The sequence below is a fragment of the Tyto alba genome, unplaced genomic scaffold (genome assembly GCF_018691265.1).
Source record: "Tyto alba isolate M040663 unplaced genomic scaffold, T.alba_DEE_v4.0 Super-Scaffold_27, whole genome shotgun sequence".
Classification (NCBI taxonomy): Eukaryota; Metazoa; Chordata; class Aves; order Strigiformes; family Tytonidae; genus Tyto; species Tyto alba.
This window is the reverse complement of record NW_024881301.1, coordinates 28,712,310-28,739,164: the sequence shown is the minus strand read 5'-3', so window position 1 is coordinate 28,739,164 and position 26,855 is coordinate 28,712,310. Positions and strand designations below refer to the sequence as shown.

General features: G+C 38.7%; 1 protein-coding gene across 3 annotated transcripts in view; it reads right to left on the bottom strand.

The window, feature by feature from the left end:
- Window positions 1-26,855, bottom strand: part of GALNT1 (polypeptide N-acetylgalactosaminyltransferase 1) — a 114,294-nt gene that overhangs the window by 27,697 nt on the left and 59,742 nt on the right. For all 3 annotated transcript variants that reach the window (XM_042797882.1, XM_042797881.1, XM_033010719.2), the window contains exons 3-4: window positions 20,329-20,558; window positions 12,847-13,021 (exon numbers count right to left, since the gene is read on the bottom strand). In XM_042797882.1, coding sequence (XP_042653816.1) covers window positions 12,847-13,021; window positions 20,329-20,467 — 314 coding nt within the window. In that variant the 5' untranslated portion in view covers window positions 20,468-20,558. The remainder of the gene's footprint in view (window positions 1-12,846; window positions 13,022-20,328; window positions 20,559-26,855) is intronic.

The window sequence follows — 26,855 nt, the reverse complement described above, 5'->3', positions numbered from 1 at the left end:
CTCAGTGTTTTATTCCTTCTGCTGTACTGCTCCCTAGAATAGAAAATAAGTGTGTGATTGTAGACCTTCAACTACATCAGTAACACAAACCCACCAATTGTTCCTCTACTTTTTGGCAGAATACCTTTTAAAAAGTCGAAAGAAGCCTGTTAGCAATTCTCTGTGAAAAGCAGTAACAATGCATCATTCACCAGGAATATCTTGCTGGGGTGGCCACAGAATCTACTATTGTAATATGAAATCTCTCATCTTCAGCCTTGCCTTTTTTTTTTTTTTTTCTCCAGCAGTTTTACAGATGATTTTATTTTACTAAGCTCAAAGCAATGAATTGGAGTAATAAAAGCCAGACAAGTGATCAGGGACTGCCGTGTTTATAAACCATTACGCTGTCCAAAGTATAAATATGCCAAAACATTTAAGATCTATCTTTGAAGGGCAACTTTTTAGCACTAAGAAGAAGGTTTAGAGGAATTTTTTTGGAATATCCCTTGTCCTGCAGAAGGTGAACATCCTTCTTCCCGTAACTTGCCCATTCTTACCCCAGAGATCAACCCTTTCTAGGGTAACAATTTCAGAGCAACCCTAGACTGGCTTGTTCACCAACATGTAAAAGGCTGCCATGCATAACACAGGGTCTTTCATAACAACACTGGCTTGGAATTTTTGAATGCTATTGTTAATAAAGTGTTTGGGGTGAAGTTATTCTGGAAAGACTCATTGATGCAGACAGGATAAAGGAAAGAATTAATAGTATGATACCTGATTTTTAATACTCCTTTCACCTGTCTTTTCATACATACCTTTTAGCTGTATTTGTACAAATTTTTGTGAATACATACAAATAAAAAAAATCCCTGATTTTAATTTTGAAAACACTGACATGCGCTCCTTCCCCTCCAGGAACACACTGCTGCAGAACGTAAGACAAATAAAATAGAACAGTTGATGCCTATGATTAGAGCATTAGCCTTCTATGTAAAACTCACGCTTTATCCTTACTAACAAACATGTAAATTAATCCTTTTTGTCTTTTGTTTGAAAACAAATTACCCCAGAAAGGGATTACTAGGGAATTTAAAGTAAAGCATTAGTCTCAACTAACATTATGCAACATTAGTAGCAGAATATAACCATGAGGGGTATGACACAGAGGGTATGAATTAAGGACATTCTGAATTTTAATTAATGAATAATACATTATGTTCCCTTTGTTGAATCATGCCTCAAACAGTTTTAAAATTGAGTGCATAATATCAAGAAGGCATGCCATCTCCAGTAATTTAATGAAAACTCCAAACGGCAGCTGAGAATGTCTACTTTACATAGAACACATCATCCTTTCCTTATCAATGGCGTTCACCGTGCAAACTCTTGGCTAATGTGACTCCCTATATTATTTAGATTGTGGAAATTCCCCCAAAATGTCAGACATTTTAAATGCAAGCAGGGACTCACTGCCCTAATACCTAAAGACACAGAAAAAGAATAGGCCAGATTGTTAAAATATGATCAGGACAAAAAGCCTAATTAGTCTACATTTCTTGATATACACATTCCAATGCTCAAAGCAGTAATGCTCTTTATTTCATAGCAAGTCTCTGTCCCATGCACTGAAATCCCCCCTTCAGCTGCATTAGCTTTGTATTCTTTCCTACTATTTGATTTCTAGCTTTCATGTAATTAGGAAATATAATGGAAAATTAATTAGGAAATAAAATTAAAGTTCTCCAAGACCTTTAATGCCCCATCAAAAATCACATTTGAGGGAAAAAAAAAATTAAGTTTACATGCTATAATTTTCAAAATTGTTTTACCGAAGAACCACGGGACTATAAAGATGTAACTCTGCTCCCACCTCTGTAAGATGCTCGTACACATTCTTCATAGAATTTTACCTTTTTGCAATTTTGTAGCATATACTTGGAACACTTTAGCCCAGGTTCCTTCTATCTACATGGTTACTCCTATGTCCATATCTCCCCAAGAGCACAAGGCAGTGTAACAGGTCCAAATCCTTCATAACTTGAATGTAAGTTTAATGGACTAAAAGCAAAGGAGGGAGGACAGTTCCTAGAATATGTGCTTAAGATTGCTGAAGAAGAACAGTGACAGCAAAAGAAATACAAGCTGTTGTCCCTAGCATCCTGTAGTCTGATTTCAAAGTTTTGAATTGGTTACAAACGATTTTAAAATCGAAGGCCAAAAGCAACTATGTTATGTGTTATGCTTCTCCATTATTGCAACTTTCTGTGAAGGTGTTAATCAAATCTTATATAGAAGCTCTGCATGTTTTAGATAGGGACATGTTCAGGAAAAAAAAATCTCAAAGAGAATTTTATTCAGTGGATTATATATATCAACTTGAAAAATACCTGATGCTACTTGAAATGCACATGAAGAGCCTTCTGCATAAGCTGCTTTCCTACTTTCTCTTTCAGCCCAGGGTACCAGTAGTCCACAAGAGACATTATAAAAATAGCCAGAAGAGACATCAAGTAAGGCAATTCTGTCCAAATAAAATTAAGCCATTAAACCTCAGAGCTTAATTGCTGCTTCAGCACAATCTTGCATGGAAAGAAGACAACTCTTCATTTTGTCCTTCCTACAACACAACCACCATATACTCTCAACCACCTCCCACATCTAGCAGAACTGGAAGTCTCCCTCTTCTCTCATGCCAGTGGAGGAATGAGAAAAACGTACTTCATCACTGCAGGGAGAGAATAGATCTACCAGGCAATCTAACAGGTTCCTTCATTTGAATTCCTCTGAAGGTGAAATTCTTCTGATACCTATCTGCTCTGCTCAGTGCCTGACTCAGAGATCAGTAAGGCTTACCCACTTCTAGCGATCGGCACCCAAGACGCAGAGATGCCAGGAACTTGGGACACCACCCTTCACTATCCTCATGCCACCACATTCAGTTTACTGTTGAGGCTCTCACAACTAATTCAAATACTACCTTGAAAAAAAAAAAATGCAACTTTGCAACCATCTTACTACAGAACAACACTTGGCATTTTATCAATACTATGAAACTGTATTAATGGATCAATTTACTCAGAAATTATTCCTAAAACCCATGATTGAGTGCTACATGTGTAATACTGTCGTATCTTGAAAGACAAGTATTTCTGATGTTAGCTGTGATCTGTTTGCAGACCCTTCGAAGTCATGCTAAATCATGTCTGAAATTAATGTAATAAAATGGGATTTAATATCCTGATAGCTCTTAAATACTTTTGTTTCATAGGCTAAAGAATTACACCCCTGGAAAGAAGCTACTAACAAGGTAGAGGTCTTGGAAGAAGTCAATTATACACTACCACAATGTTTATGCAGTGAGATACAATGAAGAAAACCTCATTTACTGAAGCAAAACATGAAAATAAATTTTAGGCAATTTTCTAGAAAGATGATGTCATAATTATATTCTGCGTTCGAAATAAATGCTAAATTTCTAAATACTGCAGGGCAGATCTCTACCCTTTCTGATGTTTCCAACAGGTTATTCCCCACAGATGAGCAACGAAACGACAAGCAATGTTGGAACATTTTTTCTTAAAATATGGACTTTTTGGAACAAGGCCACTCACGCTTACCCAATCACAAAAACTAGTAGACTCAGACACTACCTGAGCCATGATTTGCTATACCTGATACCAATTTTATTCCCAGATAGGAACAAGGCATGACCAGTCATTTACAGTGGCTCAAAAATATTAACAGCAGTAAAACATGTATGCAATCCTTGTTTCCTAGCCCGGTGCGTGCAGCACAGAGCGCTCTGCTACAGGACAGAGATGGAACACAAGCAAAGTGTCTCCTGTGTGCTAAGCAGCTCAGTTGGGAAGTCCTAAAGGAGCTCAGCCCGGAGCTCGTATGCGCAGTATGATAGCGCAGCGCCGATGCATTTTTGAAAGCTGTACTAGCGACAGATTGGGGCACAGAGGGAAACATACTTAGTCATATTACAAATTTAGTACAATCTTTTATCTCGTGTACTACAAACAACAGTTATAAATCAAAGCTGCAGTTATAAGTAAGATGCATCCCAGAACTTAAATTTGACAAAGGAATAATCCAGGACTTGCTGAAAATCAGGTTAGAGCTAAAGTTTTGAGGAATGCTACAAAGCACAGCCCCTGTAACAAATCTGTTTAATATTACTGATCCAGTAGAAACAAGATACTCTTCAGTATTACAATATATTGGAGTCTCTGGGAAGTAAGCATCGGTATCTTTAGGCTTGAAAATACATATTTATTTTCTGCTGAGGTTACCAAAGTTAATGACAGATCGATAGAGAAGAAAATCAGAAAAATCTGAACTTTCGTGAAACCTCAGGCTTTAATTACTGATATCTGATGAATATTGCTGCAGTACATTAAAATGTCAGTACTCCATTGTTTACCCGTCCAATTGCCTTAAATTATAGCCTGCAATAAAGTTAACGTAACAAAGCCGAGGCACAGCTATGCCCAACGCAAAAACTCCTCTCTACTTAAATCATGGATGAAAACAGTTTTGAAATAAGACTCAGAGTCACCCTGAAGCTGCCGAGGCTGACCTACATTTGAAGCAGAAGATAACGCCCTGTAGCAGGGGTGGCAGAGAAAGTGTCAAAACACTACAGCAGGAACCACCAGCACTCAAGTCAAGTGGTACATTTCTGGTAAACACTGAGTCTTTCCTGGATATGAGCAGCAGCCCTCATGATATCATTGAATAAGGGTGTTAATAAATCTGCTTCTGACAAATTTTAAGAATGCTCCAAGCTCCCAAATTGAAGACAATCAAGCTGGATAAAGATCTAGTTTTCACACAGAAACAAAACAGCTGAAAGGGCTAAAAGCAATACTTCTGAGAAAGATGGAACCACTGACTGTTGTAACATGCCAAACCACTTTTCACTACACACTTTGCATCCAACCACAGTTTTAACTTGTGGATGCACAGACAGAAAGCACTACAGATAGGGTTGTAACAAAACTTCATGCTACCCCTGAAGCTGCTTCCTCAAATCAAATCAGAACAATCTGGTTTAGAAGGAGGTCTTCATTTCTATAATTTGTATCAACTCCAATTAATCTTTCTGAACAAGTGACCTGAATGCAGGCAAATCCCTTTTTCTTATTTAAACACTTCCATCTAGCCTGCTTAATGTCTGCCTTCAATAGTATTATGTAATTTACCTGACATCAAGAGTATGAAATTTTCCTTTCTTCTGATCTCAAACATTTGGATATAAGAAAGGTCGCATTATCTCATGAATCAAGTAGAAATCTTCTTTAGACCCTGGAAACAAAATCCAAAATGGTCCTTAAAACCATTGTGGTTACAGAATTCAAGCAGAATTTCACAAAAATAATTAGCTGCAATTGACTATTTTCCTTATCCTGAAAGTGATCTCAGGAAAGCATTGCTTGATAGAAGCATAAGCAATTCTGTCCTCAAAGACTGAAAGTGAACCTTAAGTTCTCTAGCCAAATAATTTTTCATATTAAACCTATCAATTTGAATAATGCTCAGGATATGGCAGCTCATCCAGAAATCAAAGACACTCATAACTAAGAGAGAGATTGTTAAGTGTTTGTGTGTATATACAGACACACGTGTATATATGTATTCATGTACACATGTGTATGTATATATATGTGTATGTGTCTATATAAAAAAAAAAAAACCACCAACAAAACAGTTTGCAGGAAGCAAACTGATTTTTAAGGTAATGTCCCTCTAACCATTCTCTAGGAAAAAAAAAGATTTATAGGTAATTTTTTCCAGCTAACTCATTATATCAATGTGAATAGATTTCCAAATGTCAATTCTACAGCAGATCAGTAACAAGCTATATGCACCACAAAACCCAGATGAAACCATATTCCTGCTTGAAAGAACTGTAAAGTCTTTAATACCTCACATGCTTTCAGACTTCCAGCATGACATTGCTGAAAGATCCGTTGCTGGTCCTCAGATCAGCAGATTTACATTACAGATGCCAGGTTAATTAACAGCCTGGATCTCTAGTTTGTAATGTTGAATAAACTTCTGAAGTCTTCCACCACCTATGTTGACAACTTTGCTCTTTTTTATAACCTTTTATATCACGATGACCTGAGCTAAATGGACACCAAAAGTTCACAAATCATATCACAATTTATGGAACTATTTAAAACCCCACGACCTTATGAGGATTTTAATACACACTTCCTGTAAGAAAGTTTTTTCTCTACCATGTTCCATCTAATCTGGTGCAACTGTGGGCTGTTGCCAAAAGCAATAATCCCACTTTTCACCATTAGAGTTTTGTCCCATCCCCTTCTTTACACCAGAGCTGGTAATCATAGAGCTGCTGGGCGTGTTACTTCAGTCTGCTGATTCAACAAAATACATTTTTTTTGTCCTTTTCTGGCATGCAATCCTCCAACTAGTCCGTGAATGCCAGGGCCACACAATCATCAGATCAGTATCAACAGAAGCAGTAAGATTTCTTTTGGCTGCTGTCCACATTTACACCAGATTATATGTAGTATAAAACTACCCTCTGAGCTCTTCTCCTGAATTAAAAGCAACAAGTGTACACCTTCACAAGCCTCACCTCGAAGTAAATACTTCAAGTGCTGTTGCTTAAAAAACCCCCATGCAGTGTCACACATGATCTTGCATGTGTGTCTTTACTAGTTTTTTCTCAAACTAGTAAGTAAATAGGTTCACTCAAACTATTTTCTTCACACAGAGACGTGCAAATTTTATGTGTCATGTTACGATCCAACTGTAGTATCTTAAAGTATACAGCAAATCAACTTGTTTTGAGAAGTTAAAAATCCAAATGCTGGTATATTCTCACATGTATATTTCAGGCTTAAAATCAACAATACATTTTTAAAGCACACATGTGAAAAACAGAATGCAGTCACAGAACTGAAAAGCATTATAACGTACCATATAATTAACAATGCCTAAATGTAAAGCCTAAATCTAAATATGGTTCTTTCTAAGAAAAGAGATGACAGGACTAGTCATATGAAGGACTTACTCAGAAAGGAGCCCAGCATAATTGCAATATACTCCACAACATTCATGTAAATTAGACTTAGAAGAATGGCTTTTAACCCCAGAAAAAAAGAAATTGCCTACTTTCTCCCGATTGTGAAAGTCAGCTTGGCAACAGGAACGGAGCTGGGTAGTTTGATTCGGCGAAAAAGTGTTCAATAATAACTTAAACTGACCACAGTACTGTAACAGTTAAACATGAAGGTCTTAGAGATCTGAATCTTGTTTTTCTATTACATGGCTGAAGTCATAGTCTGTATGCATTTAGACCCAGTTCACTCAAATATGGCCATCTGGCTAAAAGCTCTGATTGTACCCTATACCAACCAGAACCAAACGTACCTACTTCCTGAATGAAGACAGTTTGAGAAAAGGACAGTTAAAAGATCCCAAATGGTATGCAGAACCAACTGAGGTATAAGGTGCCTGATAGCCTTAATCCTGGCAAAATTATATCCACTAAGGAACAAAATGACAAGGAAGATCTTTTATCCCAAGTTCTACAGAACCTGCAGCTTTGGAGAACGGGTCACTAAGGTTACCCCCCAGAGCTATCAACACTCCTCCTTGTTGCAGGGCCACACGGGGAAACCCATCACCTTTCCAAGAAATCTCAGTCTGCAAAATGACACCCTCCTAGTGCTCCATCGTAAACTCCAGTGGGGACCAGATCTTACATGAATGACATCATCCCGTCCCAGCTACGCACCTCCATTGTTTCCAGCCTTAATCACTTGCACCTGAAAAAGAACATTTTAAGATGCTCTTTTCTAGTGTAAACAACCCAGAACTGGGTTTAAACTCTTCACACCAGGGACTCAGATGTCTCCTTAAGTGTTTTATATATTTCACAAATAATTTAATACTGAATACAGCCTGGAAAGCTCAGCCTTCAAACACAGTACTCATTCTTCATTTTGTAAAGCAACTTCCAAGTTGCCTCAAACAGCACTGAGAGCAAAACCAAGTCACACGAGACATACACATTTCATGCATTTAACCACACCACTTTCCAGCCTGAATACTGGTCTACGACACATAGGCACAGCTGAACACCTATTTTAGTCATTGATACCTATTTTATTCATTGCCTCCCTAATCTTCAGCAAAATCAAGGCAAGACTCTAGTGTTCCTAATCACCCATCTTTTAATCTTTGCTGTCATGTCAAGCCCACAGCTGCCTATTTTCCTCGCAACTGTGAATCAACTCCCACTTTGATGACTGATTCACAGACCAGAATAAGGCATGCTTACAAAAATTATTCTATTAACGACTTAAAACCAATCTGCTATTCCCAACTGCTTGTTTCCCCGCAACATCTCTCCAGAGGTTGTGGCCCTGTCAATTATATTGGTTAGTTACAGTAACATGCCCCAGTCTAGATTCAGGGAAGCATCCAGGCTAAAAAAATTACTTGTGGTTTAGCCTTTTCTGTTAAATCATTCAGTTGGGATAACGAGAAGAATGAGTAAAGTAATGTTCCCGCTTACAAACTCAAAATGACTAGCAATTCAGGCATGTGTCAATGATTTTAAAGGCATCTATGTGCCTCAGTAATTTTATGCCAAATAATAAATATAAACCTGTTAACACAACTTTGGGCACACGCACAGCTCTGCTGAACACAGATTTCAGCTTCTGTAGATGTCTTGTACCAAGGAGTTTCCCAAGCTGGAGAAGTGACAAGAAGTTATTAAAACAGCTCACATTTTTATTCTTCTAGTAAGGAAACAGAATTTCTTGGCCAAAACATAAACATGGTGCCCAGAGTGGGTCATCTATAGAGATAAACCTTTGAGCACTCAAGGACTGATCAGGTACACAGATGTACTTGCCTTTGCACAAATTACAAGAGGGGTTTAGGCAGAACTAGAGACTAATGTGAAGGCTAATGCAGACTACTTCAAAAGCTGCTCTCCAGCTGATGAGTTATGCCATCTCCATTAAATTCGTGTGGCAAATTGGTCCTGGCACACCTACTTCCACCAGGTTTTCAACGATTAACCATTAGGCAAAACTCTTAACAGACTTCTGTATTTCAGGAGAACTGACATGCCAGAGAATTACAGGACTTGAAATAGTCACATCTTCCCCCCCCACACCGCATTAAAGGAAGCAACCCACAAAACCTGTGAAGAAATAATTACATGGTTGAACAGCTAAGTGCGCCTCTGAACATATCCCGCTTTTTCAAAACCTTGATTGGAAGTGCTACTGGCAGCTGTGCTGTAAGCACATAAATGTGGTAAGGAATGATTAGAAATCACATTCTCCTTCTCCCCAAACTATTTCCCTAATAGCAGGGATATAGATAGAACAAGTTATAACAGAAACAAATTCACTAGCGCAGCAGAAAGTGTTTCTGACCGTGTGAGTATTTTGACTAATCAGATAAATACTTTCATAAAACATACATACAACCCCAGAGCATATTTATAGTTTTCACAATTCTGAAAATGGCTACAGTGTTCTTGAAAAATAATATTAATCCACACATACAGATTAAGAGACCCTTGCATTGTAAACACAGTATTGTTCTCAAATTTTCTGGGGAAATGTTAATGCCCTCCCCAATTTCTTTATTAGTGTGACTGTATAGAGTACTGTCGTGGTTTGGGCCTGGTCGGCAGCCAACCACAATGCAGCACCTCTCTTTCCCTTCCCCTCCGGCAATGAGAAGGGACAGAGAGCCAGGCTTGGGGTCCGAGATAGGACTGGGATGGTGAAAAATTCCCCTTTATGATCACGAGCAAAAGGCAGACTCGTTAGGGGAAGAAAAAAAGAACATACATTTATTACAGACACTAACAACACATAACAGAGTAGGACAGTGAGAAGCATTGCCACATCTTGAGAACACCTTCCCCCCACCCCTCCCTTCTTCCCGGGCTCAGCTCTGCTCCCGATATCTCTACCTCCTCCCCCCAGTGGCGCAGGGGCAGGGAATGGGGGGTGCAGTCAGCGCTGCCACTTCCCTTCATCTTCGGTGAGGGGAGTGTCCGGAACTTGTTCCTCCTGCTCCAGCGTGGTCCCCCTCTCACAGGAGACAGTCCTCCACAAACTTTCTCCGACTTGAATTCCTCCCACGGGCCGCAGCGTTCCCCACACTGCTTTGTCATGGGTCACCAACTTCCTCCGACTGGATTCCCTCCCACGGCTGCAGCCCTTCCCGAGCTGCTCCGGCGTGGGACACCCCCACATGCTGCAATCCTCCCAGCACTGAATTACAGCAGCGGGGCTGCCTTTTCCCACAAGACCCCGGCCTTCTTCAGGCACAGAACCTTGATTATGCCCAGCAGGAGCAACAGGCCATAAATCAATGTCTGCTCCACCGTAGATCTCCATGGGTGGCGGGGGGGGCCGCCCTGCCATCTCCCCACAGGATACAGGGGGGTCTCTGCTCTGGCACACCTCCCCCCTCCTTTCTTCCTCCGTCCCTCCACTGACCTTGGTGTTCACGCAGCTGCCCCAACTCCTCCTCACCAGTCCCACTGCTCCTCACCACGTCCCTTCTTAAATACATTATCACAGAGGCACAGCTGATGGGCTCAATTTCCCAAACAGAAGTGGAGCTGACGTGGAGCTGGGGGAGCTTCGAGAAGCTTCTCACAGGGGGCCGCCCCGATAGCCCCCTCCCCTGCCACCAAAAAAACTCCACCACTCACTCAACCCAGAACAAGTACCCACTGAAAAGATGACAAAAGGAAGAGCTTTTTGAGGACCATTTTCCTCTCATAATCTACTAAAAATGCACACAGCAAATAAAAGTTAAAACTGATGGCAGCAATTTACAACAACAGAAAATCCCACTTTGCCCTCAGACTTTACCTAAAATTCTATTCTAATATTCCATTTTCACACACATAGTATAGTGATAGTATTTCTGTCCATACAAATAGAAAAGAGAAACAAATGCAACATTACTAAATTTATAATGTGTATCTTACTGCAAAACACAATAACTGCAGAGCATAGCCAAGCGTGGAAGACAAAAAATTCCTACAGCTCAACTTGATTTTAGAATTGTAATTTCATTTGTCTGCAAAACCTTGAGTGATACTTAAGTAACAAGTTTTTTATAGGTTTTAATAATTTCTCTTTCCATTTTTGGTTAATTTGAAGTCTAGATTTCACAAAGCTTACGATTAAGTCAACTTCTTAGATCCACAAAATTATTTTATTATCTTTATACTTACACTATAAAAACGGTAGAATATGCACATGCAAATTTTCCAACATGAATGCTGATAAACAGATGATGTTATTTAGTTGCCTCCATACTTCCAGGGTCATTATGAAAAATTAGCCATGTTTACCTCTGAAATAACCAACTGTTGCAACTATCATTTCCCCAGTTTTGTTAATTCCTTCCATTCAGCTCTTCCAGAAAAAAAACATATTTGGAATCACCCCAAATTAGCATCCCAGCTTTGACAGAAATCTCCAGTGAAGCTCTTGATTTTCCTCACAGCTAAAATAAACTGAGAATGATAACTACAAGCTCTTAACCAGTGGAAGTCACCTCTTCAGTGAGGCAAATTCTTATCCTGTAGTGACTGTGTAAAAGCAGCAGACACTGCATATGAATCTGTGTGAATGCTAAGTGAACCCACTGCCAAGTTACAACCACTATCAGAGCAATAACATGAGAGGAAAGGATAGCCCCCCCCAAACATCTGTCAGTTTTGAAGAAAACCCTGCAAATTCATGATTTGCATTCTTCCACTATACTGAGAAACAGGCAAGTAGTGATCATAAAATCTGACTAATAATATATCTGAAAATCAATTGAAAAGTTACATTAATTCAAATTTATGAAGTCATATTCTAAAAAATACATGGCTCAATTATCAAGAACCAGCACTACCAGGAACTCATGTGCTACATGGAATCACTTTCATTACAATAGTTGAAAGTCCCTACAAAACCAGCTTTTTATCACTCATTAAAAACCAAAAGCTTCATTTCGTTCTTCTAATATTATCTTCTGAGGGAGGAAACAAAGACAAATTAATGCAGCAGCTAGGCCTTGCGTATATGGAAGCAACAGCAGAGCTTCTAAATAAATGGTGTTTCTATAACATCCGATTCTTGTGGAATACAGATAGTTGATTGACAACATCGTGTTTCATGAGCTTTAACTTGAGAGTCCCTTTCATAAACAAGAGGGGTTGGGTGGAGTCATCAGCTAGCCTACCAGAGTAGCCCCAGGAGAGTAAAGTGATCTTAATTTTATTTAAAATAAGGTTACTTTTTTTTTTTTAATTTCTTATGACTCAAATAGCTCTGAAAGGATCAATATTTCAGAGGCAAGATCAAAACCAAACCAGATGGATATTAGAAAACATGATGTAATCTAAATGAGGCTTTGCACATTTCATTAGATAAGAAATTTTTAAAAGTATTTATTTCTCATCATCAAATCTTTTTTATTTCATATAATGCAGAGTTTTAGTCTGCCTCATTACAAGCAGGGCATGAATTTTTCAAGTAATATTTTCCTGAAATGCCAAGTCTTAAGTTAACTTTGTTTTCCTACAACCAAATTAATTTCTATTCCCTGAACAGGCTTCATACTTTTAATCAGATTCAAAGTTAAACAACGCTGAAGAAAACTGGTTTCTGCCATTCAATCTTATTTTACAAATAAGTACCATCCATACAGGAAATGCTCCTACTTTTGACTTCAACAGTAATATCTTACAGAACTGAACTCTTGTTTTGGGTTACTCTTTGCACATTCTTCATTTAAGTTGAGTACATTTTTAATACAACATAAAGCACTTACCCTTCTAACCTGACATCAGGTAAAGATCGGTTGAGTGCAATCATTTCACTTGCCATTAAATTAAATTGATTTATTTTAAACATTTCTTTCATTTTTTCTTGCTCCTCTTTTGGAATGACCACAGGCTTCCCCATCTCTCCAGGTCCTTCATGTGGTTTTTGTATGGGTTCTGGAACTAAGAATAAATAAAACGTTGGTAACTACTTTTATGCTTGCTTTTGTTTGTTTATACTTCCTTCTACACTGCATGGGTGTTCCTGTTTAAAACAGACTTCTAAACCCACCATGCTCTGGACGTGAAAACAAATCTTCATATTTGGGGCCTTAAGAGCAGTTAAGTGCTACTCTTAGACACTACAATTCATTTGAAAAAAAACAAAAACAAAACAAAACAACCCACAACAAAAAAAAAACACCAAAACAACAACAAAAAAAACAAAACAACAAAAAAAACCAAAACAACAAAAAACCCAAATCCAAACAGTAAGGGTTTATATCTATCCATCACCACATCCTAATTGACTTCATTGTTAAAGTTCTGTAACAACAAACATTTATATCCCAGACTGTTCTTGCATGCAACAAGCTTTTCAGGAAAAGCTGAAGTTTCCTTTACAGGGATTTTAGTAAACATTAAAGTAAAATTGTAACTTTACACTTATTTCCACATTTTTATTTTGACAGAATGCTATTGGCATTTACAGTTTAGAAAAAATTTCTCTTTGTTTTACTAACCTTATTTTCAGTCAGCATAATTATATTTTGGAGTTTAACATTAGCACTTGAAATAAACAGTAGCACTTGACATGTTTAAACCAAAGAAATCTTAACTATTAAATATCTGATCAAACTGGTGACAGTGAGAAGGAGGAGAAGAGAAATCCAAACTCTTAAATTATTTGGTTTTCTGAACAAAAGAAATTAAAACCCAAAACATTAAAAAAAAAAACATGTTACATTTACTTTACATGTCCCCATTTACTCTTCTCCTGAACTGAAATGCTCGAATACTGAATTTGAAATATTACCATTTTACAAATTGAGTACAAATTTTGATTTTAAAAAGTAGTAATTTAAGATCCAAACAGAGGAACAGGAAGTATTTTAAGATAAAGGCACCAAAGCCCTCAGTAATTAGCCTCACTTCAAATTATCTTTAATTTGCATCTAGGACAGCACAGCGTAATTACAGCTTATGCCAAGAGCAAATAACCATTTAAATAATAATAAAAAAAAAAAAAAGTCCCAGCTTGGCAACCTTGATGAAATACTAAGACTTAAAATAGATACTTGTTAATAACTGAAACGTTTTGCTAGTTTGCTTTTAGTATCAATTGGTAACAAGAGCGTGTTCCTTGAGAAACTTTCATTTTCAAGTACCTGAAGCAACTGCACTAGTTGCATTAAAGCAGTAACATTTAGCAGAGAGAATCCTCCAACCAGAGAGACGCCTTCTTTTTACCAAACTCCCCTTGACTGCCAGATGAGCTATGTAATTCTAGAAGTTGCCAGCCAAGCACTCACACACTGAAAATTGATAGAATATGTATGTCCAAGCAGATCCTGAGCAGATTGATCCAGGCACTTGTTTTCACCATGGGCTAAAATGAGCAAGCAGTTTGCTTTGCATCTTTGCCTCCTAAGAAAGTACGGTAGAACCCAAATCAAAACTTGCTGATTTGCAATTGCATAACCTTTTAAACTAGAATTTGGGCCTTTCAGGGGGGTAATTAACATAAAATTATACTTTACAATAAGACAATTATTTGTGCTTAATTCTATATATTCAGCTTGGTTTTATTATGTGGGCTTTCATAACTATTTTACTAAGTGTATAGCAAGTAGTATATAAGTTCAGTTGGACAGAAAATGATTACATGATGAGCGTTCAGCGTACCTAAAATGATTAAACCAAAGCTATCAGGATGTAGTTATATTCACCATGTCTTTCAGCATTCTGAAGAGGGAAAGTTTTATCCTACTATATTTGCTGTTTAGAAGAAAAAATAATTTCTTGTTTCATTCACACTTCCAGTTGTTTCTTAACTTTGACTAAACCAGTTAAACTGAATAGCTAAATTAAATGAAAACTCATCTTTCACATTTGCAGATCTTGCTGTTAAATGCTAATTTAGCACATCAGTAAGTTGGATCCAGGTGTACAAATTCCACAAAATCATCAGTTGAATTTCTAAATTTCATTAGCAAATATATACTGCTTGATTACACATTTTTACCTAAATAAAGTACTCCCTTCTCCTGCAGAAAAATCCAGCAACAGCTAACTAGATCCACAGATATTTTATGGAACTCACTAAACGCAAAGATAGTCAAGCTTGGTGTGCAGGTAGAGATGACTTTCCAATAAAAGTTAACCATCTTCTCTTAGGTTTCTGCATTTATGGTAATTTGGGGAAATTGTGATTTCCCACAAAAGCATGTAGTTTTCAAATAAATACAAGTGAACAACATTCTCCCAAAACGACTAATACACATTGTTAAAAAAAAAAAAAAAAAAAAAAAATCAAACCACAGTGCTCTTCTATCAGTTAACTGAAAAAAATATTTTCTCGGAAGGACTGCAGACATGTACTGATGACACTCTTCTAACAACAGAAATTTAATTTACAGCTAAAAGTACTTAATCATCACCTGATGCAATGGGAAATCTGGTAATGCTCTTCCAGGCATTTCTCATTTGTATCAGTAAACCATTAGTTTCAAAGAGGCCTTTATCTTTTCCAGATCTTCATCAAAAATCAGGAATTCTTTATGTCTATGGACTACAAATTCCTTTTTACCATGCAATATGCCTGATGAAAAATGGATACTTCAAAAATCTAATACTATCTAAAGCCAGGAAAAGGGATGGATTCTTCTGTGTCACGTCTTTGGGGACCACAGCAAAGGTAAAGTGGACAAAAAGTCCAGTCAACTTTGGAGAAATCACCACAATTACAAGAAAGCTGTCTTGACAGGTGAAAGTTCAGACAAGTGTTGACTCTTACACATACCTCAGCCTTAGTAGAACAAGACCGATTTATGATGAACATTTCCTATTTTAAAAAATTAAATCTATGTTTTCTATCTTGAAGCTGCTCGCTTTTCTTCTTAGGAATTTTTTATGCAGATGAGAATATTCAGAACCAAGTCACAACTTAGTTTCCATCTCTACCAAAGAGCTCAAAATTCAGAACACAAGGCCTTGATTGGCACTTGACAAAAATGGCTGGTCCTAGTTTAAATTTGACATTGCCCCAAGAAAAGAGTGCAAATAGCAAGTAGCTGAGATCACAGAACTCTTGCAATACCAATCTTAGGTCTAAAGGAAGCTTTTTTTTTTTTTTTCCAAGGCTTCTAATCATTACACAAGTGGAATGCCCCTTGAGGGAAAAAAAAAAAAAAAAAAAAGGTGGGACTAGTGGGGGTGGGGAGGAAGATGAGTTTGGAAGTTTATTTAGAAACTGCATCAAGTGCCAAAGCTGGAAGTTCCTTTGCAGTCAGACCTTTAAGAAGCCTATAACTGGGGTAAATGAAGATCAAATGAGGCCTTCCTTAAGTCAAGGCCTCAGAGCTGACATACAGGATCCTTACAGAAATAAGATAGAGCTACACAAAAAATAAAATAAAACTTTATTCGTAAGACCGCAGTACTACCTCAGCATTTTTTGTTTACAAGAATGGTATCTTTATGTATTGTTAGAGAATGGCTTGAACCCTTTCTTTAAGTCTAGAATTTATTTAAACTTATCAGTAAGTTCTATTCCAAGCTGTGAAATCTAAATTGTAATGCCAAATCCCCATCTGGAAACAATAATGCTCAACTACTTCTCCTATGAATTTCAGATTTGGAAGAAGCTACTATATAACATGGATGATGCTTACTAAGGTTCAGTGATTTTCTCTCCAACTCATAACAACCTCTAAACTTACAGCAACAGCCTTCCACTGACAACAGTTACTCTCTGTGAATTTAACTAGTGAACCACCAGGAATTACAAAAAGTGAACTACCACCCAGAAGACGTGCCAATAGAAGGGATACCTGTGACAGTTTGGGGAAGGGGTGTACACCACCCAGGTCAGCTGGGTAGCTCAGAATAGGTGAGACAAGCTCAGAGCTAAGCACTGGAGAGAGCTTCCCCTGACCTCCTCCCGCCTCGCTGGAGTGGTCATGGCAGGGAGAAGAGCGAGCAGCAATACCAGCCCGGACAAGCGCAGGCTCCCTCCCAGCTCCCATGGACTGATGCTGGAACCAACACTGCTAGGTATTCTGACCCCACTTCCTCAGGCTACCTCCTAAAGCTACTACTGTCACCTTTTACCATGGTGGAGCGGGTGGGCAAAGGCTTGAGCCTACGGTCAAATCATCCCACACATTTACAGTCACTAGATGCCAATTATCCCTCCTCTGGTATCACTTTAGTTCCCTGGTCCCAAACTACCCAGACCCCAACGTCAGGCCTCCTCTTCCCAAAATACCTCCACTTACAGCCTGGTAAGTGCCTGTCCCTTTTCCACTTCATCTTTTGTCCCCTCATCTCCACACTCATATAATTTCAACTACCAACCCTCAATCTGTATGATAGGGGACACAAAGACCTTTATCCCACTCATCTTACAGTTCCTCATAATCATTTACACAGTTATTTCCACAGATTCGCATTCACATTCATTTACTATTTCTTATTTTAAGCAATTTGTAAAATTTAACAGTTGTATACACACAATCCAGTATTAGACACGTAAAGTGAAGCTCATGAGTTCAGATGCTAGTACCTTATGCCATCAATACCAAGGAGAAGATTTTCCCAAAAGCAATTTAGACCATGACTCTGAGTCTCATTCAGAAAAAGAAAGTCCCTCCATTTTCTGTATTAAAAACCTAAGGAAAACATCCTTCTAACTTCATGAAGGCCTGAACTGTCCAAAATTATCCTCAAAATCCTTTGCTCCTGATGAAATATCTAAAGACTAATTTTTCCAACTAGATAAGCCTAAAATAAACTTACAAACTCTTCAGAAAAACTTACTCATATGTCGAGTAGGTTCATTAAATGCCATGAAATTCTTCCATGAATTGCAAAGAGAAGCTATATACCAGAGTGACATGGACAAAGAAACTATTAAATTCAGAACACTTACATAATTTATGCTGAATCAAGAAAACTAAATCAATTATGGAAATGAATAGGGGGGGGAAAAGTGAAGTGAAAAAGCAGATTTTGATAAAAGCTTCACAGAAAAAATAGCCTCAATGTTATCTGAGGAGATTATAGGCATTCTGAGTGGGAACAATCTACTACAGACTCCAAGTCAGTAGGCTACCGGAACAAGAAAGAATATCTAAGACCAGGCAGGCAACTAGGTTAAATAGGTTAAAAGGAATTGTTATAGTGTCAACCACAACCATGGTTTCTAGCAGACGTATTTCTGCAAATACCTTACTACAAGTCATCCATTTAAAACAAAACAAAACAAAGAAGAAAAAGGCACAAAACTATAAACAAAGTGTTGGTTGATTGGGTTGGGGTGTGTTTTTGTTTACAAGCCAACTATAAAATATTAAAAAGATATCAAGGATTTTAACACATACAGATTAGGGGAAGGCCAGAATGATGACTGTACTCAACTAAGTAAAACTAATGTTGCATAAGGAAAGCCATAATACTAATCTTTAAAGACTGCCAATTCTCCCTTACCTAAAGGATCCCCCCATGGACTTTATGTGTAAAGTCATCTGAACTTCCATCATGATCAATATATCAAACGAACTTTGATATATACTGACTTCAATTGCTGTTTGTCCACAGCAAAATAATCCTGTTTGCAAGACAGCTCTGATGAAGCCTCACATAAGTTATCTGCTTAGCACTGTGCAAAAACTTTGTGGGAATCCAAAAATTGGATCCAATCCTTAACACCACTATATCACTCATCATCTTATCCTCCAAAAAATTTCCCAGCTTCTGAAAAAACAACAACAAAAACCCACCAAAACCAAACCTGAAACTGAGTTCCTATAAAAGACAAGCTTTCTACATAAACCTAATTAATTTTCTCATAACTTTCTTTTCCACTTATTGAAAAAGAAACCCAAAAGATGAAATGCAATCAACTGAAAATATAAGTAAGTCCCTTCTGCAAAACTAGCATCTCTCTAATATGTTTGTATGCAGTTGTTAGAAACAACAGTTCAGAGGTATTAAGCACAGAAATTCTACATTCCTACACTGTTGTTCTCTGTGGAGAGTTATTGTCCTGTTTTCACCATGGGTGAAAAAGTCAAAACAAAACTATTATTTCCTAAACATCTCCTACATGTTATTCTGTAACAGAGCAACATTGTTCTTAAAACATTTCAGAAAATTTCCCAGGGACATCAAAGTTGTCCATACCAGATATCAACAGGTGGAAACATTTTTTGTGATGGAAAACATTAATCAATCTTGAGTACATTTGTCTGATCCGACTTAACATTATCACTGCGTGAGTGTCTTACAACAGTAGTGAAACGTGCAGACACAGCTTTTCTGGTGGGAGATACACCATGCTAGAAAATGAGATGTTTCACAAATGAACTGGAGGCAGCAGCTGCCCTGTGGTTCTAAAATGTCTGTGCTGAGACACTGCAGGGATGAGACTTCTCCCAGCACCAACCCCCTCTCCCATGGGATCAACTATGATGACCTCCCTAATATAAAGTTGGCAACATGAACGGTAGTGGTTTTCAAAAAAAACCACACTCAGGTCAGATAACTGGTACCCAAAAAAACCTAAGGTGGCAGTAACAAAACTGAAAGCTTCTCTGAAGACTTTTAGTACTGAATAATACAGCTTTTACTTCAAAGAAAAACTTACATACATAAGCATGTGCGTATGTGTCACTTTTACAGCCAAGATTTTTCTAGTTTTTTTCATGAATTTATTTTCATGACAACATACACTGTCTCATATTGCTATTATCACTGGCCAAATTTTGGCTTAGGTGGGGTTTTGGTTTTGTTTTTTTTTTTGAGGGTGGGGGGGTGCTGGGGAGGTGGGCGTTTTGTTTTGTGGGTTTTTTTGTTTTTTTTTTTTTTTTTTTACGGGGGGACAAGTAAACTTGGTTGTTGGCTTGGTTTAGTTTACTATCAAGTCTGGTGAAGTGAACAGTGCCTTTGCTTCCTCACTGGTGGAAATTTAGAACATGCTTTAGACTATATTAACATAGCTTACATTCCTGATCTGCTTGTTGCGTAGTTTTATTATTGTTTCCATATACACTGTAGTGGTTAAAATTCTATATCTTAAGCATTTAAGTATGCAACATACATATCAGACAACATGCTTATTTCCTAATTAGTCAAAGAAACATTGAACATTCTGCAACACCTAAATGCTGATGCAGTATTATTTTCTTGGGGAAAAAAAAAAAAATCCAATGTTTAAAAGGAGTGCAATTTTAAATCAGCATAATTTAAAGATGACTCAGAAAACTTACCATCTCCAGCAGGCAGGCCTCGTTCTTTTTTCTCATCACATTTGTTGCATTCACTGAAGTACAGCAATAGAAACATATCCAAAAGGACCCAAACCAAAGAGGTGGCAAGGACCACCTTGCAATATGCAAATTTTTTCATGGCACTTTAAGTCAAATACAAAAATAAAAAAAGTATAAATAAAAATATCAACAGGTTGCTTTAATCCAGTTTGAGAGACCACGTTCTATATCTGGAAAAAAAAAAAAAAAAAGAAAAGTCACAAAAAGTTATCTGAAGACAGCAGCTAAAAGCAGAAATTTTAATTATGTTTTAAAGGTTACAATTTCATTACCAAATGCTGTGTATATCAAAATGAATGCTCTGCGAGCTCCAATGAAATTAAGAGAACAGGGTCAATTAAAGCAGCATTACTCCAGTCTTTTACTATGTTAACATTCACCACCTGAAATGTTCAAATGACTGAGCAGAACAGAGTGCTCTGCTGAGCCGCTGGAGAAGAGGGTAGGCACATCTAATGAAATTAAAAGGAACTCTCTGGATATCAGCACAGGCAAAATGAATGAAAGCCAGGAATGTCTCAGGAAGTTGGGTATTAGCCTGTCCTGGGTGAAGCCCATGGTTAATATTCCTCATGCTTCTCCTGTGCAGTACACACGGACTTTCTGGGCCCATCACTAGGAATGCTAGTCTGCAAATGCCTGTATTTCACATAAAGTCTAATGACACATCACACCCCTGTCAAAGACAAATAAATGCTCTGCTTTCAGTAAACCAAAAATAAGTATCTCTTTTGGTAAAGTTAAACAGTACGCAAAGGGAAGGAAGTACCCAGAAAAGCCACTGTGATCACTTACTCGGCATTGAAAGCTAAAGGTATCAGCTACTAATTTTGATGCTTAAAGTGACTTTAATAGCTTAAGGCTTGATTATAGAACAAACTGTTATACATTTTGCAACCTGCGAACATTAAAATTTTAGAATGCCAACCTTTGAAATTCTATTTTGTCCTACTCAAATTACAAGCCAATTTTGTTGCCAGGACTGCTTATTTCCATAACTGACAATCACATAGGGCAGAATCAAGAACAGCTTTGAGCTTGTTCACTTACACTAAAACGTTATTTTTAAAATATTTTTTTAAACAAACAGGTTCCCCACCAGTGCTGACATGTTTCAATACAAAGTAGTCCCAAAGTATTTCCCAGTGGAAATAGATTTCTAGTTATAATTGTAGATATTCTTAGCTTACAAAATAAATGGTGAGACTCTTCAAAAACACACCAGAATCTTAAAATTGATACACACACAGTTTATCTTACATATTTTCAGCTTAAACTGAAGTATTTATTAGAAAGAACTTTAATCATAAACCATGACTATGCAAAAAAACTCACAAACCCCCTTGTATTGTTAAAATGACTACCCTTCCTATCGTTAAAATGACTACCCTTCCTTTAGTATTTCACTGTCATAATTTGATTCCTGCCTTCCTCCTTCTCCCTTCTTGAGGGACAATACTATGACATCCCTCTTCTAAATACAGATTATTTTCTTCTTATTGGCAGAGAGATTTGTGTCTTCATGCAACCCTATACACTTAACTGGCATAGGTTTGGATAGCATAGCAACGTAGGCGCCTGTATCCTTCCAACTTTACAAGACTTTAAGGGTGTACACATCCCTCTGCTCCCTGCATAGGCACACATCAAATGCCAAAAGAGTTTTGTCTGGGATAATTTCAGTTAGCTTCTATATAGTTTTGGCATAGGGAGATGGCTATATAAAATTAAGAATGCAAAGTATCTGGAATTAACGACTTGGAGATAAAACAGCAGATGAAATTATCACAGCAAAGCATTAAGTGAAGTATGTTAAGAAAAAATCCTAGGGTTGGTTGGTTGGGTTTTTTGGTTATTTTTGTTTTGGTTTTGTTTTTTTAAATAGACACAAGGATAGGCCTAAACTCTGGGTCTTGGGAGTTACACTATAAAGCTCTATAAAACTATCAGCGTGGTGATCAGCAGCAGTGAAAGAAAAAAAAAAAAAAGTTACAGACTACTAGGAGAAGAACAAAAAACAAAGCATCACTATGCCATTAACACAGTATCTGCTTTCTCATCTTGAGTGCCATATGAACAGCCAGTCTTGTCATTTCAAAAAGGATATAGAAGGATTAGAAAGGACAAGTGAGAAGGGCAAAAGGATGAAGACAGTAAGGAATAGCTTCATTAGAAGATATAAGTGAAGAGAGTAGCATTCTTCCTGGCTGGAAAAGATGTAACCTAAATCAAGTGACAGGTCTATAAAATCAAAAGCTGCATGGAGATTGTAAATAGAGAGCAACTGTTGCCTTACTTCTTGTATTGACAGAGATCAAGTGAATTTAGCAGCAAGAGGTTAGAAAACAAAAGGAAGATACCCCCCCTCAGTGTGGAGTTATGCAGGGGAACTGCCTGCCACAGTACACTGCCAGTGTTGCAAGTCTGTTCATAAGCTACTGAATCCCAAATCCTCACCCGCACTTCAGGCAGTCGCTGCCTGTGACTCTCCAGTCACTGTACCCTAGGAGAGTACAGTGAGGAAACAGCATTACGGTTTCCCCTGTTCTCTTCCCTAGATGTGTGTTATCAGCCACTGGCAGAAACAAATCCTATCTATACACAAAATCTGTCTGACATGGTACAGCTGTACTTAAACTTTCTGTACAACAGGTTTCTTCTTTTGCTCTAATTAGGGTCACCATAGAAATGATGTGGCGAAGAATCTAGTCGTACTACTGCTTATACTTAGAGAAAACAAATTATAATTAAAATAAGTTCTAAAAGAAAACTAAATAAATTCCTGTAATCTCAGACTCATGAGATATCAGACTCTAAAAGAAAGTGTACAACACACAGGAGCACAGTGCTTAGGGGCCCACCAGAAGGAGAACTGTAATCTAGACTTTCTGTCCATAAAAATACCAACTATATCAGGTGTTTTAAAATGCATAGGCTGGCACTATATCTACCTCTAATGCAAGAAAACTCCTTTGAGACTTCAGGGAAATGTCAAAGAGATACTTTGTGAACCCTTTGAGGGTGCAGGGAAGTGATTAAAAGATAGCAATCAGAAGTTCAACACACTAGTTACTATCAATAAGGCCCTTCCCTGTACCTTTAGACAAAGGCTCTCACTCCCTTGGGCAGTTTATCTTCTCATGAATTACACTGTATTTTATTGGTTTGATGACAGCACTTCCACTGTCTGCTTACCAGCAGAATTCAGGCAGCACAGCAGTAAAGCAGAGGGGCCCTGAAACTCTGCTGAAGCAACTGTTCTTCGCATACCTGAGATTTGACCTAGACAGAGCTCTGGAAAGAGAACTCCACCATCCAGGGCCTGGGCTGTAAGAAACACCAGGTGCATCATCTCTCTGGTGCCAGAGCGGTGGCCTCACCCATGGGAGGGGTGCTCTGCCTGAGGTGCTGCTTCTTCAGTGGAAGGGCTACATATCAAAGCGGGCCCGCTGGTACACCATAAGCGAGGGCAAACAGTAGGCAGATGTGTCTTCACAAAGACCTTGGAGCGCCACGAGTCTGAGCCCCGTGATGCAATGAAGAGACAGCTAGGCATTGCTCTCAAAGGGTAAGCGGATGGAGACTCCCAAGATGAGGTCTGAGTGAGGGACACATGCAGGAAATTAAGTGACTTTCGGCACCAGAAGGAAAGCCTGAAGATCTGCATTCCCAGAACAGTTGTACTGACTGGGATGGATGCTGTTGAAAGACTGAGGAGTCCGAGGCTCAGCTCTTAGACAGCCACCCCCCCCTTGGCTGTTCTTTCATGCATGAATCAATGATACTGCCAGGTATGACCCTGAACATATGAGCAGTGACTGCGGAGCCCAGGGGGATAGCAGGCATGGGACCCAGATACTGCTCTCCTCAATTGCTCCAGGGGGAGGGCGAGGTTCAGGCAGGAGTACACACAGCCTGTCAAGACCTGGCTGGTGTCAAAGGCAGGCTTCTAAAACCATAGGACCCACTCTCAGGAATGAGGACTGCTGGTCAGGATCTGTGCGATAAAGCGAAGCAAGCAGCATCATGGAGAGGATCTTCAACTACTTCTGCGAAACACACAAAGTGTTACTTTGTGCTACTTTGGAGGAATATAGAAATATCTCCTGAGCATGTGGGGAAGTACTCAGGGAACCCTGGAGTTCAAGTTCAGAAGAAAAGTACCTGTGAGGATGCTGGCAAAAGAAAGGCTTATAACAACACAGATCAACTGCTCAGTGGGGCAGCAGACCAGGTGTGGAAAAGGCTAAGATACTCAGTGCCTCCTCTGCTATTGGGTGCCCCAGATCAGAGTCCAGCAGCAGTCTGTGGGAGCGAAACTTCACGTGCAGTACACAGTGAGTTAGGTAGCTCTTCAGCAACTTAGACACGTGCAACTCCATGGCACCAGATGGGAGGCATCCGAGGGTGCTGAAGGAGCAGACTGATCTTTTTGCAGGGTCATTCTCTATCATCTCTTCAAGGTCACGGTGATCCAGAGAGTTGCCGCAGGATTAGGAAAAAAGCTATCAACAAGAAGGAAAAGGAGGATCTGGAGAACTATCTGCTAGTCAGTCTCACTTCAGTCCCTGCAAAGATTATGGAACAAATCCTCCTGGAACCTACATACAAACACACACACCAAAAAAAAAAAAAAAAAAAGGGGGGGGGGGGTGGTGGGGGGTTGAGGGGTGGAGCACAACTGGGAACAGACAGTACAGATTCACCAAGGGCATATCATGCATATCACACTTGACCAATCTGGCAGCTTGCTTTAAGGAGAGGACTGGTTTGGTGAGCAAGGGAAGAGCAGTGAATGTTGTTTACCTTGACTTTAACAGGGACTGTGACAGTCTTCCAGAATACTTTGTCAGAACCGAGACATGACCTGAAGAAGTGGGCTACCAGGTGAGTGGATGGCTAGCTGAACCAACAGTCTCTCTAGGTTTTGACCAGCAGTGCAAAGTCCCGCTGACAGACATTCACTGGTGGTGTCCTTCAGAGGTCAAAACTGGAGCTGATACTGGTGTCTTTACTGCGAAGCTGGAGGATGGGACTGAATGAATGCTCAGCAAGGTTGCTGGTGACACCCAACTGGGGGGTGGAATATGCAGACAACACCCTGAAACAGTACCCTGGAATGGCCCGGGGTGGCCAATCCAAGGGACATCCAGGGGCTAGAAAAACAGGCAGGTTGAAAACCCCAAGAAGTTCAATAAATGCAAGTAGAAGGCACCGTACCCAGCATGGAATAACCTTACTATCCATATAGGCTGGGTGTCAACAGGCTGGGAAGCTGCTCTGCAGAAAGAAACCTTTGGAGCCTGAGAGCAACTTTAACATGAATCAGCAGCGTGTCCTTATGGCAAAGAGTCAACTGCATAGGTAATCACAGCAATAATCCCAAAATACATAGGTTTAATAATTCCCTTTGCTACTGAGTAATGTAATAAAACTGAAGATTTTTGCAAAAACAGGTATTTTTCCTCCCTTCAAAATACTGGGTAACAGCTAACAAAACCTTTACACCACAGGAGTAAAAACATCTTAGAAAGAGTAGACAGAGGCTATAACTTATTAAGAATAATAAAGTGAAAGGAGGAAAAATGGGTACGTTCAAGTCTTGCTACTTCTGAAGGTCAAGTGATTTGTTTTTTTTTTCCCCCCTGACAGAATCCATTATACACCTGACACTATAGAAAAAGGTCATCTTTAAAATTACTGCTCATATAAAGTGCATTGTTTCACTTCACCTTTTCTTTTACCAGCACAGTTGGCATGAGAAAGAATGCTTACTCTTTTCAGTATGACACATGACTATTCAGGCATTTTTGTCTTTGGACCAACTTCATCTTTGTTTATACTAGTGATCAGTCTTCAGTATGACTTTGTAACAGACCTGACAAAGGACTTCATTGCCATTATTCAACCAAATCAGGATTCTACACTGGATGTGGCACCTAAACAGACAAAGCTGACGTAAAGTTTGCTTTACAGACTTTCAGATATGAATAAATAGAAGTTGGCACAGAGGGCTCATCAAAAACCTGACACAACATTTGCTATTTCTAAACTATTAATATCAACTTAAACCAAATGGAAAGTGAGTCACTGAACAGTACTTAAAGAATAGTTGATAGATTACACAAAACTGAATTTTCAGCTTCTCAGTCTATTTAGTAATGGGGGAGAAAAGACTGGCATACTCTAAGGTAACATATTAGGCATATGTATGGATTTTTGAGCAAACTTCTAAAAAAGTGAAGCAAATGCAAATTGTCATATGAGCATTGTCTAAAACTCCATCTATTAATGAGGCCTATCCAGTTGAGTATGTCTATAGTTGAAAACAGAAGTGATGTCAACACTAGACTCAGAACTACTCTTGCTCCCGTGCTGATGTTTGGTGTTTTTTTTTCTTTCTACAGGCCCACACTCTGTTAAATTATTTTTAGTGCTTGTTTGCAGAGAGCTTATTACCATCAGCT